The 18,401-nt window shown below is 37.5% G+C and overlaps 1 protein-coding gene across 8 annotated transcripts in view; it reads left to right on the plus strand.

Annotated features, from left to right (window-relative positions):
• LOC131685202 (glutamate-gated chloride channel) overlaps window positions 1-18,401 on the plus strand; it is a 230,973-nt gene that overhangs the window by 158,245 nt on the left and 54,327 nt on the right. For 4 of the 8 annotated variants that reach the window (XR_009304749.1, XM_058968755.1, XM_058968759.1 and 1 more), the window contains one exon: window positions 10,000-10,070. The exons of 2 other annotated variants lie outside the window; for them this stretch is intronic. Coding sequence is in view for 5 of the 6 variants with exons in the window: in XM_058968755.1 (XP_058824738.1) it covers window positions 10,000-10,070 (71 nt within the window). In the remaining variant the exon portion in view is untranslated. Of the gene's footprint in view, window positions 1-7,627; window positions 7,696-9,999; window positions 10,071-18,401 lie in introns of all 8 variants that reach the window. 2 more of the 8 variants (XM_058968757.1, XM_058968760.1) reach the window with 1 other exon arrangement.

Below are 18,401 nucleotides of genomic sequence, written 5' to 3' on the forward strand. Positions count from 1 at the left end.
AGAAAAGGATGTTGAGTGTAGCTTTGATACTGCTAAGATAATATGCAAATTACTCACTGGAAGCTCATTTATCGATCGTTCAAGTTGAGGTACACTACTGTTGGCAGTGCCAATCTGGTCCTACGATAAGGTTTCGGCGACAAAAACTGAAGAAAAGTTTGTGGCAAACAATTTTCAAATATCTCGTGAATCATTCCCGACTTCGCCATCTTAAAACATTGTCGATAGCAAACCAATTTCATATCGCTGCTCATTCGCATGTCTCTAGAAAGATTTTGGGTCTAAATTCAGATTTTTTCGTTCGTAGCTGGACAAAAATGTGTATTCTATTTTTTATTTATTCATTCAGTCGGATGTAATAATTTCTGGTGACAGAGTGCGGCCTTTGTTAATTTTTAGCGCTGCTCGTTTAATTGTTTTTAGACGACGAAAATCTGCAGTGTGCCATGGATGTCGACCGAATTGGTGATTAATTATCTTGGGGTATGACGATCTTTTAGGTAACTGAAGATATTGCGGAAAGTCTGTGTGGCTATGTTTATGCCCTCGCACGAAGTCGACGTCCTCTTTCTGGCTCCCTGCTGAATATTGTTTTCGCAATTCTCACCACATGACAAGTCCATTACAGTCTGCCGAGTTTCATTTGTTTAAGAATATCCGCAGTTTTGTATACTAGGTACAACGCATGACACATGCGTCTTTCGCACATCCCGCCAATTATTGTTCACTGCGCTTTACGCTTGAATACTTCGAATGCTCTTCTAAAATAAACCATAAAGAGCGACAGGGAGGATCAGTGTCTTGTATAAAACGAATTTTGATGACGTTTGCAGGTTGCGGGACATAAGCTGGTTACGTAGACCGTTTACAGCTGCAATACGCATTTTTACCTCACGGGAAACTTCGTTATCGCATGTCACAAGTGAACCTAGGTAAACGAATTTTTCGACCACTTCAAACACATCGCGATCAAACGCCACCTCGAAACCGACACCATTAGACCCGCCTCTCTCTTTACCATGTACTTTGTCTTGGCTGAGTTGATGACTAAGCATATCCTCGCTGTCTTCCTCTTAAAAGGCACGAAGGCCTCTTCCACTGCTCTATGACCGATTCCAATTACATCAATATCGTCTGCAAAACCAAGAAGCAAATGCGACCTTATGATGATGGTTCCTTAGCACGCCAGCTCTCCTGATTGCTCCTTCAAGAGCAATATTGAACAGCAAATTTGAAAGTGCATCACCTTGCTTCAGTCCATCTAAGGTCATAAATGAGGTTGAGATGTCATCTGCAATCCGAATACTTGATTTTGAACCATCCAACGTTGTGCGTATCAAACTAATCAGTTTCGACGGAAAACCATGTTCTGACATAATCTGCCACAGTTCCTTTCATTTCACTGAGTCATTGATCGGCCCTCACGAGAACTAGCCTGGCATTCGCCGACGAAGTACTTCTCAAGCGGTCTCAGTCTGTTAAACAGGATACGCGGCAGGATTTTGTACACCGAGTTCAAAGTGTTCTCAGAACATGCGGAAAATGTTTTGGGTTCGAAGCACACTCAAAACCTAGCTTAGGTAAACATGTGATGATGTGAAAAATGTCGCATAGCTAGCAAAACAGCACAAGTCAAACATTGCAGGTGATCCACAACCGAGACCGGCCAACAACTGGGAACACTCCTAGCATTATTCTTCGCGATTAATGCTGAATGTCATTACTTGCAATCCAAATTCTTAACCTATCGTAATGATGCAGCTTATCTCATATTTCAACCGATTCTCGCTGTGTATATCCGACTCGGTGATGACAGCGTCGATCATCACTGACCGGGCGGTCACGTACACAATGTTTGCTCCGGTTCTGTGCTCGTATTAAACCCACATTTTGTGTACGAACTCGAACACGCTATTTCGTACCTAAACACGTGCACATGTTCGCCTACACGCCACCAAAAAACTACCTAAAAGTACCTTTGACTCAATCTCGTGGTACCGTGCAGGAAGGTAACATTAGGTAAATCGTATTGAACGTAGTTTCCATTTAACTGCGGCAAAAATCATAACTCAACCTTGAGTTTAATTTACTTAAATTTAAATTGACTTTACCTAATTTTGAGTATACCCCAAACAACTCAAAAGTACCTTACTGCACGGAAGACCTCGACTGAGTCGAATCTCTCGATTTGTTTTTGACAACACTAATAAGTGCAAAAGCGACGCACAACTCAAAAGTACCTAAATTTGGGTTAAAAGAACTTATTCTGTAGGTTGTTTTATTTTTGCGTGTACACAACCGAATCCCACGTACGTACACGGTGTGCGTATACATAGGTTCGTGGCGTCAGTTTTTTCTTTCACACTCTCACTTTTTGCCATGTGCGAATCGTTCTCTTGTGCGCACCCGTTGTACGTAGACGGTTATTTTGGCAACGATAAGGTATTTGAATTTTTTTGCCCATTTCTTCCGGTGCGGAAGCACATCACCCATGATCTGGTACAGTTTAAGAGATATTTTTGATTCAAAGAGTATTCGAGAATCAAGGAAATTAGTTTTGGAACCCTCCGTGAATCCTATGTTGATGACAGGATCCCTTCTAAGCACAGGGACAGTACATTCTGCCAACAGGAATGTATCGCAAATTCAAGAGGACTGTACTAGAAAGCCGAATAAAAACATTTACCTTCGCTAGAGGCGATATGTCTGCACCAGGAAGAACACAATCCAAGACACGGTGGCAAACCAACCGTTCAAAGGAACAAAGGCTGACGTTCACTTCGAACTGAAGTGAGCAGCAATAGCAAAATGATGTGCTTCGATCAAAAGCCCGCAAACGAATATAGTCACGAATCATTGAAAAAGATGCAGCAATTTTACTCTAAAAAGCCATTCGGAGAAAAGTTTTCAGGATGTTCGGTATTTAAGTAATGGAATTGAAGGCGTCGAGTTTTTTTTCCCTAAAATAACTTTGCCTCGAAAAATCAAAGCAATGCACTACAATACTCCTATTTCCCTTCCGTCCGTCGAATTCGGTTGAGTGGTAGTAAAGATACGGAAATCCAACAAATTACAAACTACACAATGGAAAGAAAACTGTCGAAAAACGTGATTTTTGCGCCGCTCTAACTAGATAAAAGGCCAGAAATAACGGGTGTTCAATAAAAAATGAGAATTTTTTCAGTCATGTAGCTAAAAAAATTTCAGCGAATTCAGTATTTTTTTTATTAAAAACATAATGTTTATTCTACAAAAAACATCAATGAATATTGGAGAAGGGGCACTGCTCAGCCGTTCGACGCAACTTAGTCACGATGCGAGCATCTTATCAGACGGCACTGACGTCCATCTTCCGAATACAGTTCCGGATCCTGGTGATGAACTGCTTCGTATCCTTGGTCTGTCAATGATTTTTGTACACTAGGGCACTGAGGGAGCCGAAAAAATCCTCAAGGGTCGGTCCCGGGGAAAGTTGGTTGGGCTCCTTTCTTTCGGCACGTACGGTATCTTTTTCTGCTCAAAACACTCCAGCGTAGTGGGAAGACGCCTTGTCTGGCCAGAAGACGTACTTCCCATCCGCATGATGCTCTTTTAAGAACGGCAGAAGAATTTTCTCAGGACGCTCCTCCTGGTACACTTGTTGATTGATAGCCAGACCGCTCAGCTTCAGCCACGACTTTGAAATACCTATCGCTAACTTCTCGTCCGTGTACTCGGGGGACCGAGTCTTCGTCCTCCATCTTGAGGGTTCGGTGAATCAAGGTATGGGAGCAGTGATACGGCCGGCGTCACGAAAACCCGTTCCGTCCTTGTTGTCGAACAGCTTTTTCAACGCTTCCTTCTTCTTCTTCTTTGTCATTATCTTCGCGGATTGCCTTCCGCTCCACGCTCAGTATGCCAAGATCCGGTAAACTCACGGGTACTCACGGGTACTTTTTCGTCTCGAAAGTGGTCTACCGAAAACTTTTTTCCACGATGACCATGCGTTTCGTAAAACCGTACAACACGCTCGCGGAGTGCGTACTGTTTCAACGCCATCTTCGATTGAACTGACAGCAGCCGAGCGAAAAGAAACATGGAACCCACTTCTAGGGAGTCCAGAGTGCAATTCTCTTGGAGAGAAAAAAAATTATGCTCTTTACTTCAATTACAGAAAGGTATTGAAGTCATTCTCATTTTTTATTGAACACCCGTTGAAGGAAACACTGGTCGAATTATTTTATAGAGGAAATAAGCATACGTAATATGCGCAAAATAAAAACTTTTTCGTATTTTTATATTAAACATTTTTCAAATCTAATATAACATGCGTACAGATTTATAAAAAGCGCATTTTTATGGCAATTTTATTCGGAATTAATGAAAATTGTTATTTCTAAGAGTTTATTTAAAAAGTAAACAAATAAATTTTCAAACAATATATTGTTGGTAAGTTTCCATTAAATACAATCGAATCTAATCAATATTATTCGCATACATAATTTTAAACTCCAAGAACATAAGAGAACATTTTTGTATGTAAAATCATCTTATTTGTAAGATCATTCCTGTGGGAGTGAATTTTTAGGGTTACTTCTTCGTGTTTATTTGAATTTTGCCCCAACCAAATCTTATCTTTGATAAATTCTAAGACATGTAACTAGTCGGTCAGCCAGGTAGACCCTAAGTGACAGGGCGGCCAAGGTGTCAGAATTTAGGATTTTCCTATAAAAGCATGAAAAGTAAACAGAAGAAATTGTCCATGGTTTAATATCCTACAGCTTCCTTACTGCTGTGTTGGGGAATCGGTTGCCAATTTTTCCGACTGGTGGCCGAGTTTTGCTGGATTTTGTTGACTGCTCCGGCAACGGTCCTTACCTATTCGCTTGAGGGGTGAGTTTGGCTCCTTTAGATACCTTAGTGACGTTGGCGATGAATCACCGGATTTCCTTGCTCTTCGCGAAGAATCCTGGAAAACAATGTAGTGTTTCGTAGTTTCATTAGTAGGACACTAAACTTAGTCAATAACAGAATCATAATCACCTATGCAAAGAGGTTGGCAGATTTGCCTCACATTAGAAGTGTCGGTCTCACCCCAACAACGCACAATTTTACAAAACCATAATAATTAATACTGTATTGGTCCAACTTACCTCTTATCGAATACAGTTAATAATATGAAGTGCAGATAAGGGTATATAACTTAAATAATCCTGTTTCTGTACGTTTAGTGCTCTTAAAACCTTAAAATCAACGAGCGAAAAATAATACATCTACCTGTGCCCGAATCACTGGTTGTGTTTGTTTTGTTTATTGTTCGATATTTGACACATTACTATGTACCAAATGTGTGTCGAAGATCCCAAAATAATAATTAAAAGGTCATTATCATTTTGAGATTGTTTCAAAACTGGTTTCTAGGAAAAGTCATAGGGTGTCGGGCTTATCTCCAGTTCCCCGAATCGAACCACGGACAGGGATCTGTTACTTTCCTCAGGCTCACTTCGCTGCACTAATTATCATGTTCTGAAAAGACATTTATAATTCGAAGCGTTTGAACTCCATCGGGGTCCGCCATTCTTTGTCCATAAGCTGGTCGTCTTCATTCATCAACCAAAATAAAACAATATAAAAATACAATGCTCACACCAGCTGCAACAACATAATCATCATACCTTTTTTTAACAAGAGATGAAGTGTAGCTTATATAATTCTATGTTGCTCCAAACAAATGCACAACAAAAATATCTAACCTATCTAAACTGACAAAACCATTCACAAACTCGAACTCGAAAACGAACAAAAAGTCTTTTTTTGGCTTTTTTCAAGATATCTGCAATGAGTAACTGTCTTCGTTTACTTTCTCTTCTGTTAATAATTCGGTCGCTTTAACATTTATTTCTTAACTATTTGCAAAATATGCTAGTCAAAATCACATTCTTGCGTAAAATAGGTGAAAAGTGCTAGTGACGCCGTAAAAATCGAAAGAGAAAGTAAACAAAGAGAGTCACTCATTGTAGATATGACGTTTTGAATAAAAGCTCTAGAATTGAGAACGATACAGAACAATGGCGAATTGCAAAAACAATACACTCTACGGAGTGCATAGCCAAATTAAAGTATTATCCTTCTCCGTATCAAATCGTTACCCTGACGGGTTATACACAAAAATTATAGAAAATACTGCAAACATTCACGTTCACTGAGATTGTTTAACCAGCGAGAAAGCAGTAGTTAAAGAATAAGAAATTTTTCGCCGGCGAAAAGTCAACATAGATTTTTGCGAATATAAATGCGGGGAATATGGATCACATCAACTAATTTCTGATTCGATTCGGAGCTTAATATCTTCTCCAGAACTTAAATCTCCAATAAACTTTAGAAAATAATAGCTACCTATAGTATGAAAAAAGGGATTTCAGCTCGAAAAAATTAGAAGGAATTCTTAAAAAGTTGGAACATGCAACCTTTCGCTCGCCATTTCTATAGGCTAACTGAGAACAGATTTATGAAAATTTCTTCTCAATTGTAGAAAGGTCTAATGAATCACGTCTCTCTTTACGGGAACGTTTCTTGAAATTTGAAGAACTTTCATAAAACCGAACTCCCACGAAAATATTTGTGAGAAATAGAAAAATCCTGTCCAAATTATAATACCTATTAATTTGGTCGCACACGAGGCGACAGGACACACGCTACAAAAATATTCACTATGGATTTCGCTATACATATTCCAAAGCTGTTGCTGTTGCCGCGTCGGAATAGCTAGAATAAAATCCATAGTGAATATTTTTTGTGGTGTGTGTCCTGTCGCTTCGTGTGCGTACAGCTTTATAGATAATATAAACATGATTGTTATTATTGTTAAAATTGTCCGTTCATCGACACACTCTATAAAATCAACATTTCTAGTATGTATTTCAAACATAATTTTTTTAAATAACGTAACTGAGAATGAAGGCATTCCTCCTTAATTTTCTCTTTCGATTTTTATAGTGCTATACAAAAACACCAATACCTATTCAGTACATATCGAAATATGGTTTTAGCTAGCATGTTAAGAGTTCAGAAAAATACGTAAAAACAACCGAGTAATTGACAGACTAGAAAGTAAACATAGAAGGACTCTCATTTAAATTTTCATCGTTTTCAAAAAAAAAAAGACATTTTTTACATCACCTGCAACATTAGATAAAGAAAACAAATACTTTCGGAGCGAAATGGGAAGCTTCCCGAACATATGGTATTACTAATTTCAGAAATCGACCATCAACTTATTTCTGTAAGCTTTCTAATCACACCATGTTTTTGTAGGAAACCAAAAGCAGAAGCAGCACAGCGTTATTGACCGAAATTCTTTTCTCTTTTTTTTCTTTCTTCGTCTCCTCTCGCCTTTACCACAACAAAAAATGAAAAAAAACAAATCACAAAACAAAAACTGCACGCACTTAAACAAACTCGTACACACTGTGTGACACCCTGTGTACGACACCTTTTCGTTCCTGTACGCATATCTGTTGACGTACGCGTTTTTCGCCAAATAAATCACAAATATTGCACCTTGACAACCGTCGTCAACCGCAACCGACCTGTACTGACGAAAACCGAAACAAAACAAAACGAAACAAAACAAAAAAACTTACTGAAGATGGCCCCGCCGTTGTTCGCGTCAACATTTTTGTAAGAAGTATTTCAAAAATCGATGACGTGACTATGGTAAGTTTAAGTGATTACGCACGCAAACATTTAGAATCAATAACAAAGAGAAAGAGAGAAAGGTAGAGGTAGAGAGTGCGAGAGAATATAAACAAAGCAGTTTCCTCCCTTCCGAATCAACCAAAAGCAAGCACACACAGAGAGTGAATCAATTTAGTGCTCCATACAATTAGGTCAACTGCTGAGACCAGTTTATTTAGGTTTTCCTTTGATTTAGTTGGTCTCATCCCACCTTCAGAACCTATTCTCCCGTCAGAGTCGTAGGAGTCGTTTGAAATATGTATTGCAAAAACTGCCCTGGCAAAAATATATGAAGAGCTAACCGGTAATACCGGCGACTTACCGTCTGCATCTGGTGATGTTGAACCGACGGCGTTGATTGAAGCACGTGCAAAACGTCAAAACGAGGCTGAGGTCGGAACATTCAATCGAGCAAGCCGCTCAAGGATAAATGTCAACGATTAGCTTCTACTGAACGGTCTCACCGACATTCACCCTTTGTTTGAACATTTCTAGTTGATTGCTCCTGTCCTCAGTAGATCTAACACCTACAAACTGTTATCGTTTTTTGTTATTGTACTTCTAGAGACAACGCTACTCTGCTTGTCGGCCAATCATTTCATCATTTCTGGATTATTTTTTTTTCTCTTCTTTTTTCTTTTCTTTCAGGAATGACCAATCATTGCCAATAATCACTTCTCTTGAAAGTAGAAATTATTTTCCACTCTTTTTGGGCACCCAACATTCAGTGAACTAATCGTTGGCTACCTTGAGATAAGAATCGCGTTTCAAGTTGCACAGCTGTATATTCATATATTTTTCTCAGCGCCAATTTGTTTAGTGCTGTTCAGTTCACTAGTATTGCCGCTTATTTTTGGTAGTTTGTTTTTGAATTATCTCAAAAAATTTCATCACTTTTTTCAAGGAAAAAAAATCTTTTTTACTGTGAATGTGTTTGTCGTAATGATATTCTGATGCCAGCGAACGTCTTTCTTTTCTAATCTATAATCTTTTCGCGCTCTTTCTTCCTTCTATCCACGTTTAGTTTTGTTCCTTCAAAATCATTGAATGTAATAGATTTAGTTACTTTCACTTTTCTTGGTAAATGTCATCACCCTAAAACTTTTTCTATACTGATAAATCATTCAAGTGTACTTTTGATTAATTTTTCTATGAACATTTTACTCACATCACGAACGAACACAAACACATCACACATACACGATCGGCTCGATAGTTTAGACGAGTATCAAAAGGAAAACAACACAAAATAACGATAGAACACGGTTTTGTTTTTGTTTTCTATCCAAATCATCCAAGTATGCGCTGCTTTGAATGTAAATGTGAACTGTCGAGATATTTTTCTTACTTCATAATTCAGAATCCTGGCGAAGTGTTGCCATAATCCAGTAGAACTTGTAGCCATCATGGAAACTGACTGCTCTTAGTTGTTTTCTTGAACTATAGCAACATGTTTTCACGTACACACATATACACACTTATACAGCTTTTCGTATGATTTAAACAAAAAAACATCCATAACAAATAAAATAAACTTTTGGTTCACTGAATGTTAACAGTAGAGAAGTGGTTATTGACTCATCATTTTTTTTGTTCAGTTTTCTTCTTCCTTTTCATAGCTCTACATATTTTCGTACGTGTTTGTAAACAAAGTTTTGATATTTGTTTTGGCTGTCTCAACTTTGACCTCTGACCTTATTACTAGATAATAATTAAACAAACAAATGCTCTTCTAATATCCCAGCGTAGATATTACACCTGATAACAACAAAAAATATACTCCGACGACATTGTTTTTTACTCACTGTCAGATTGCATTTTTACAGACTGTGTATATTTCCTATTAGATAATTTGCCCCGAATCGACTGGCAGTGGGGGCACTGAGTTGCTGTCCCCGCCATCGGAAAGAAAGCAAACATTATATCACAAACAGAACGAATGAAAATCCAATCCGAAAGTGCATTCATCACAGACAATGATTTCATCCATCAACTCTCATCTACGGCAAAATGAATCCAAGCAAGCGATGGAACAGAAATCATTGCCATTGTTCCAAAAATTAGCATTTTTCTTTTGTTCTAGAATATACATTTGAGTTAATTTTCAATACATTTTTCCGAAATTCTAGCAAATGCAATTTTATTATTACCAACACATCTAACCCGTTCTCTATTTGTATGCGTTATTTTATGATTACAAACATTATCTCCTTCCTCCATAATTGCTGTTGTGTATGTGATGCCCACACACACTTGCCAATACTGTGCGCAAAAAAATGCTAGATGATAAGGCTACACAAGTGCTCGTCAACATGTTCCTAAGATCGATCTCGAAAATCGACGATTACAAAATGGTGAGTTTGCGTGATAAGCAAAAAAAACGATAAACAACAACAGGCAACAACAACTACTACTACAGCTACTATTGTTCTCAGTTGATTGAAAGAGCTCAGTTCCGATCCGTTCGGTGTGTCTGTCACACATACACTAACGTTCCAAAGTGTATCCACTCAGACAGACATCGAAAGCTGCCTCCGCTCATGTCTACTTCCGCCTAAAGATCTATTCACTTTACTCATACTCCCAACTTCATACAACGTTTCGGTTCTCATTCCCCTTCACCCACGACGACTGTTTCGTTGTTTCATTCTTTCTCAATCCATTTCCATTCCCCCTCACGAACTGATATCTACTATATTTCACTATCCACTATGCGTGTGAGAGAGTGTGCATCACAGAAAACAAAACAAACAAAATAACCAAAGAAACCCAGCCTAACCGGTGCAAAACGAGAATTGGATCTCAGTCGCCTTTGCACGCAGTATGCCACGATCACACGTTCCACGGCCGTGCGTGGTATGCTGTGAGCTCACTGACACCACCAACCGATAGGCGCTTGTTCACTAGAATGTGCGCACACTTATGAATTGGTTGACAATCGACAATGCAAAAAAGTATATATATTTATATCACACTCGGTCACTGCCTTATTCCATTGATCTTTCATCATCCGCTCAACTTCATCCATTCCAGCCAAGATCTGCGACATCCACCGACCTTACCCTCGTGGGGGTAGAGAAATTTATCAACCATAATTTACCTCTTTTGTTTACTCTTGCTCCAAACTAACAACACTAACACGTACGTTCGGAGTTTTGTTTCCTTAATTCTATCTAACAGTTTTCTTCCAATTTTAACAAGTTTTCTTCCTTTTAAAAACCAAACTACAACTACTTCAAACCACCCCCTTTTTTAAAACCAAACTACTAACTTATTAATTCTACCTTTAACCAATACTAACTTCAACTCTAATACCAACCGTTACAGATCATTCGCCCACTTTCTTCATCCGTCATTGTCTTCTGTTTCGTTTGTTTTTACAATCGGCTAGTCCAGTTACATCCGGTTCGATTCTTTTTTCTCAACATTTTCACGTTTCTCTTTAGACGTTTTTACTTTTTCCTTTCATTTCTCTATTTAGTTGCTATTTCCGATGCCTTTTTCCAAATTAATGGCGTACAACAGATCGATGTCAAGTTGTTGTCCAAATTAATCAAAACCATTACGCATACATACCCATATAATTATTAGCATTATTCTATCGCATCCAACACAGCCACCCATTGTTTCCACTTTTTGTTTTTGTTTCTGTTTTTTTACCACCTTCACTCTACTGTCGCCACCATCTCTCCAAGCGTCATTTCTCGTTTTTCTCTTTTCCGTTTTATACTCTTCGTTTGTCTCTGAGTGATAACTTATTTCTGTCGGAGTGAAAAACAAAAAAATCGTTTCTGCGCGCTAGCCCCGTGGACCCCGAAGCGGGACCAATCGGTTGCGCCCTTTTGTAACCATACTGTGAATAATGTACCTGTAACAATACTCGGAACGCGTTCACACATGTTATCAATTAATTCTATATATCGGTGTATACAACGGTGTGAGTGTGACTATTATGGTGATTTACCCAACTTGTCCAGGTACTTACTATGACTCTTTTGTAATATAAAATTTCAACTGTTCGTTTTGGAAGGTTTATGTTTTGTGTTTCAAATTTTTGTTTTGTTGCGGTTCAACTGTAAAAAAGTTTGTAATTGAACGCCTTCATCGGAGACAGGTCAAAATGGTTTGAATGAGCCCCATTCTGCTGCGGTGTCTATGTTAATCAATAGTGAATAAAACTACACAGGTAATACACGTACAGAGAATTATATACATTTCGAACGAAAATTATCCTTTTAATAGCCCGAAGAAGACTAAATTGTTACCGAAACGTTGAAAAATCATTAATTATAAGTTAAGTTTCCGGAAGTCGGGGTACACAACGACAAGCGAAGTCATTTTTGAGCTTCAGGTGGTCGCCTAAATGTAGATAATAGTGCGATTTAAAAAAAAAAAAGTTGCCGCAATGCCTGGAGCGCTGTTTCACTAGCCTGAATTTAATTGAAGTGTTTAACTTCCGAATAAAAGTTTTTAAAACTGGATTTTTATACCATGTAATACCAGTAAAAAGTGCCACACACATTTCCCTGTGGGACTTGTTTTCGTCCAATTTAAAAACGTAAAACTAGGTCGTTGTGGGGTTGTTTTTTTCATCTCCGTTCCTCTCGGAAAGTGAAAACTTTTCTAATTAAATTTCGCTTCTTCCGCACATTTGAACTCTATGTTTCGGGTTCTTCTTAAGCATCCGTTGCGGCCGGTGTAGCATTTTCAAATTCTTTCAATGCTTTGGATAAAGATTCAGACAGTAGACCAATTTATTGGGTTGTTGGATTGATTTTTTCACCAGCGCATTAAGTTTGGACAGAGAAAGGGTAAAATTCGCAAACGAAAAAAGCAGTTTTTTTTTCCACACCGTATGTCAGATCTTCATAAAAATCAATCAGCAGTACTGTAACAACATTCTACATATGCTGATTGATTTTTATGAAGATCTGACATACGGTGTGAAAAAAACTGCTTTTTTCGTTTGCGAATTTTGCGCATTCTCTGCCCAACCTTAAGCTCACTGATCAGGGCTGATTTTGTTCGTAAAAATTCACGGTTACTGCGATCGAATCATTGTAGTCATTCAATCATATGTAGTATCCCGGATAGAAATCTACAGTAACGTTTACTCTAAAAACAATCATGAAACAAATATTATGGTTATTACTCTTTTAGCATAGTTCGACGTAGAGTTCTCGCAGTAGATTTACAATAAAAGTTCCTGTAACAACAAATCTTACTGCCCAGCGAAAAAATGGTACAGTAAATTCACATTGAATGTTACTGTTTCTGAGCAAAAAAAATGCATGGAAAAAAGTAGATTTTTTTTAAATGTTAAGATACATAACCACCTCCCTTTTTCACAGTAAAAGTCGATTTTACATTAAAATTTACTGTAGAAACGTTGAAGTTTATTGTTTTTGTATTGTAGCGATACATTAGACTTTATTATAAATTATTATAAAATTGCAGTACTGTCACAGTAAAAATTATGGTTTTGTTACTGTACATTTCTATTCGAGATGGGTATAAGGACGCTGACTCTTTGGTATGAAGACTCGACATTTCAATCTTTTGTTTACCATTTATCTGTCAGTGGCATTTCAATCGAACACAATAACTGAAAAGTCGGGTCTACAGAAATTCAACGTCTTTGGATATAGGAACATAGTTCGGCTGGATGTTGTTGGCTCGAATCAAAACTTGTCGAAAGTAAACAAAGTTCATTTCATATCGTCAAACTGGCGCCCAGGTGGTGAAATCGTTGGGTGCTGGAGCGTTCCCAGATTAAATTTTAGGAAACTTCCCAGTTAAACTCAGCCGAAATGCCGGCTGGTTATAATTCGTATTCCGGCTCCAGTGACACAATCATTTCTAGTTAGAATCGGTTGTGTTATTGGTGCCGGAAAACGAATTAGAACCAGCTAGAATTCAGGCTCATGTACGGTTGAACTTTCCTGGGTTCCGGTAACAATCGGAGACCCTTCAGGAACCTCTGTTTAAGGGGTACCATTTCGATGCGGCTTAGCCGCATAACCGAGACCAAGGAACCGAAGCGGCGCAAAGCCGCCCGGCCAAACCATGCCGAATTTGTTTCGGAATTTGGTTGTTGCATTTGATTTGGAATCCATAATGACTCCATTCAGAAATCCGAACCGGTTCCGGAATGAGTTTAACTGGGCGCTGAGGATCCTCCGGGCGAGTTGGTCACCGACCCGCCGTCGGAAGCAAGCAAACCTGTGATCCACTCGTTTGCCCGGCTTACTCAAACATAGGGGCTATCCCTAGTTTAAGTCCGACTGAGCGGTAGCGAAAAAGCGATGTGGCGTAGCCACATTGGGTGGTGGAAACAAAATAAAATTGGCAACGCAGGCAATATGTAAACACAAATGAACACTCCGGATGAACCTATCGTCAATTGACATTTCGACGAGTTTTGATTCGAGCCAATAATATGGGCCCCACAGTTCAGACGTCCATCTACGTCAGTTCGATACTTACTGACAGTAGATGCAGAACAATAGGTTAGGATTGTCGCTGACATCAGTGGTAGTAGCATCATTTTTTTGATTCTGATATGTACCTGTCAAATGGGCTAAATAAAAAAGCAAGAAAATAATCCTCTATCGTCGTTTCATAGCGACTAATCATTTTGATTGTAGCCATCAAAACAATGGCGATTCTTGGCTGGCGTATATTTACTTATTAGAATGCACAAATTATCTAAATCTGTACAAAATTTTGATAAATTTTCATTTCTTTATGCGGTATATGTATATACAAACTCTTTCATTTCGTAACAATCAGGCAATCCATGAGACGTTTCTGATCAGCAGCACAGGCGTTGTTTATGTCTAAAGGTTCGCCCTGAGTGAAGCCAAATCTACCTATCGACCAGTCAGCTGGTTTTGGTGTTGATAAAAATAATATTAAAAATAATTTCAAGTCTATTAGATGCATTCTCAATGCAATTGCAACAAAATATTCAAAACTAAATCAAAATAATGAACAAACATTAAGTTTTGGAACCTATGGAAACTTGCTGTTTTGCGGACAGTATCAGCATTAGGTTACGAATATTTCATTTGTGGCGATACCTTTTTTGTTTTGGTGACTTGTCACAGTACACGATAAAGGTCTCCCTCGTATTAGACAGTTTCCGTGGTTCTATCTTTGATGGCCTCAAGAATATTTTCATTGAAGTGAATAATAGAAAAGATAATATAGAAGCAGCAATATTCGTATATTCATTGAATGAATAATAAACTGCAGCATGAGCTGCTCTTCAAGGCGTATGTTTTTTTGGACCATTGCACCATGCATGTATGTAAGAACTAATCTGCGTTAATGTGCGTTATTCATACCTTAATGCAAATAAGATATTTTGAAAACAAAAGTGTTGAGCCTATTTTAGCCATCTGCATTTTATCGGTTGTATTTCCGGAAATTAACGCAAGCTCAGTCTCCGCGTGCTAAGCATTCGGTTTGCTTCTTTTATTTGAGCAAAGATTTCTTCAAATATATACAGCAGAATAAAATGTTGATTAATATGCTAAATTTATTTATTTGGAAAAAATTAACTTATATGGAACTTTTTACATAAAAAAATACAAAATTGATGCTACCCCTGATGTTTTGTACTTCACAAAGTCCACACTAGTGAGACGCTCTGAAATACCAAAAATCATCAATTTCCACCATTGTGGAATTGAACAAAAAGTAAAACTTACGTTGAAAAATTTACCAGATTGGAATTCATTTCACTTCTTCTAATGTCTATGCCTAACGTCCATTATGCCTAATGTACGTATGCCAAACGTCCGTATGCATAACGTATTTATGCCTAATGGGGTATGCTGAAATAGATGCTATGGGTTCACTTGATCCCTTCAAATTCGTGGAGATTTGATCCCCTTCGTCATGCTTCATACACACCACTGAAAATAACCAAATTCACACCAGAACAATTGAAGTCATTTTTGTCATAAAATAACAAAAAAAATGTCAAAAATGAACGCTTCATCGTACAGAAACTTAACTGTAATTGTTTACTACAGTATATTTAGCAACCATGCATCCCACATTTGACGTTCCTCAACCATAATAACGAAATCTTTCAAATAATTTGGGGAATTCGTAAGAAAAATCAAGTGAGAGATGCGTAATATGTAGTAACAAAAATATTGGGTGTTGTGATTATATATTTCTAATCACAACAATTTAATCAATACCTCAATGCATTTATAACATTGAATGGGGTTAGGTACCTATTTTTACCCTTTTAGGGAAGGTACCACATCATTCCATTATTAATTTTATTATTTCAGCTTCTTTGCTTTGTTATTAGAAGCCATTTTTTATTTCTATTATAGAGGTTTTAGCCCTAAGGTCATTCGACTCCTATTAAGAGCCAATATAATAACAACATTGTCTTGAGAATGGTGAAAATCTTCTGCTTGAGCGCAACAAAAACTAATCGAGTACCCCAATTATCGCAACACCATTTGAGCCAATGCGTTGAGCAAAGATGGCAGACGCTGCTCTAACTAAAGGCCAAAGATAGGTAGGATGATAATAGAAACAGGGCAAAAATAGGCTTATTACGCTACATGCTCTTTTAAACACGTTTTCGAAAAATAATCAAGTGTCCCCAAATTAGGGATCGAGTCTCCACTAATCAAAGAATTTTTCATTTTTTTTGTTGTTTTCCAGAAATGCTCATAGCTCATGTCCAGTATAATATTTCTATGTAATTTTTTTACGATTATCAGGCAACCCTAGAAACAATATAAAACTACAAAAAATACATAGTTTTTTTTATCATTCCACGGAGTTGGATTGAAAAATAAAAAAGGGGATCAATTCTCCTCAGTCTCCCCTACCAACATATGGAGTTTGACAGCGATCTACCTATTTGGGGCTTTATAGCTATAAAGCCCCAAACAAAGAATTATGTTCGGCGCTATGTACAATATTCAAGCATTCCACGCGACGTTTTGTATCTTGCGGTATGATTAGATACCATATCATTCCGAAAATCGCCATTTAGTAACCAAATAAAGCTTTTAACAATTGGATCAACAATTATTGTTTTGATTTTTATGACAGTGATACTAGCCGCCAGGAGGCTGGTTTACACATAACTCCTGGTTGCCAAAACTAGCAGACAAAATAACTTAGTAAACCGCGCAGCCAAATTTGCTATTTTTCTCTCCGCGTGTCTTTATATTCAAAACGTCTCGCGTATCTTTTAATAAATGCCAATAAGCATGCTGTCAAAATTAGCTTTGAGCAGGGATACCAGGTATACTTTTCAAATATCTTCACATTTCATAAAAAATGTCTTCATTTTTCTTCAACGGCCATGATTCTGAATCGGTTATTGATCTTAGGCCAGAATTCTGCCAGATATCAGTCAGACATCCGCAAAAAAAATTGTCTTCAAAATGAAAAACACGTCTTCACAACATTTCAAATGTCTTCAAAATGAAGTCAAATCTTCAAACCTGGCATCTCTGGCTTTGAGACAAAATTCCTGACAAACCGTAACTCGCCGAGAATGGATGTTAACATTTTGAAAGAGAAAAGTTTTTTCTTTCGTCTGTTGCTGTGAATTATGACGATTGGGGATTAATGGTTTGTCCAGTATTTCCTCTCAAAGTGAATTTTGACAGTATGCTTATTGGCCCTTCTCAAAATAAAAATGCGAGGCATCGTCTTTGATCAAAATCCACCGCTGAATTGTCAAACTAACGTCTCATGGATTGCCTAATAACGGTTGAAAATTTACCATTACTACAGGCTTTAATAAGCATAAGATTGGAAGGTGAAATATATTTTTCAATAATAAGAGCCATAGTACTCAAGGGAGAGAAATTAGTTGAAGGAAGAAAGTTTAGAAAAGCGTGGAATAGGGTCCAGCTTAGAATTTTGTCTTCTACCACAGAAGTCAGAATATTTTGGCATTTGAAATGTCCTGAGTCTGCAGCATGCCTGAACAAACGTAAAAAAAGTTATACCGATAAAATTCGCTATATTGAATCTATTGATTTCACAAATTATGTTTTGCAATTTGTATCAGCTGTAAAAACTATCTGTCGCACATAAATATAATGTGAAAATATTTTCTCTGCTGTAAATTTTATGCATTGGACATTTTCGATCTTGAGTGTATAAACATAACAGCTGAATAAAACAAACGAAATGTTCAAACTCTTTATTTTACCAATTTGAAGTTCAACTAAAATGTTTGTTGTTACAAACATGCCACATTTTTCTGCGTGTACAAAGAGTGTGGATTAAACACTATTATTAGAAAGACGTTCGATACCTTGACAGATACACTGATGGACATAAATATTCGTCATATCATTTGATTCTGATATGATATGTTGATATCGCGCTAAAGAACTCAAAGATGAGGTTTATTTATTTTCAAAATTGTGTACAAGTAGAAAAAACAAAGCATTATTTTTAGTTCACCTTTAGTGAAAATTCAAAGGTAAGCTTATAAACAGACAAAAAACAAGAGAAAAACAAAACTAACTGTAAATTTAGCTTGACAAAAGTATTCGTCAATGGTTAAACTTTTTTTTTAAAATAACCCTCTACTGCCAAAATTTTTGTTTCACTTCAAAAAACTGAAGTAGTGTGTTTTTATGATGAGAAAGTTACGGATTTTTTAATTAAACCTCAAAACA

The sequence above is a fragment of the Topomyia yanbarensis genome, chromosome 2 (genome assembly GCF_030247195.1).
Source record: "Topomyia yanbarensis strain Yona2022 chromosome 2, ASM3024719v1, whole genome shotgun sequence".
In the NCBI taxonomy this organism is placed as follows: Eukaryota; Metazoa; Arthropoda; class Insecta; order Diptera; family Culicidae; genus Topomyia; species Topomyia yanbarensis.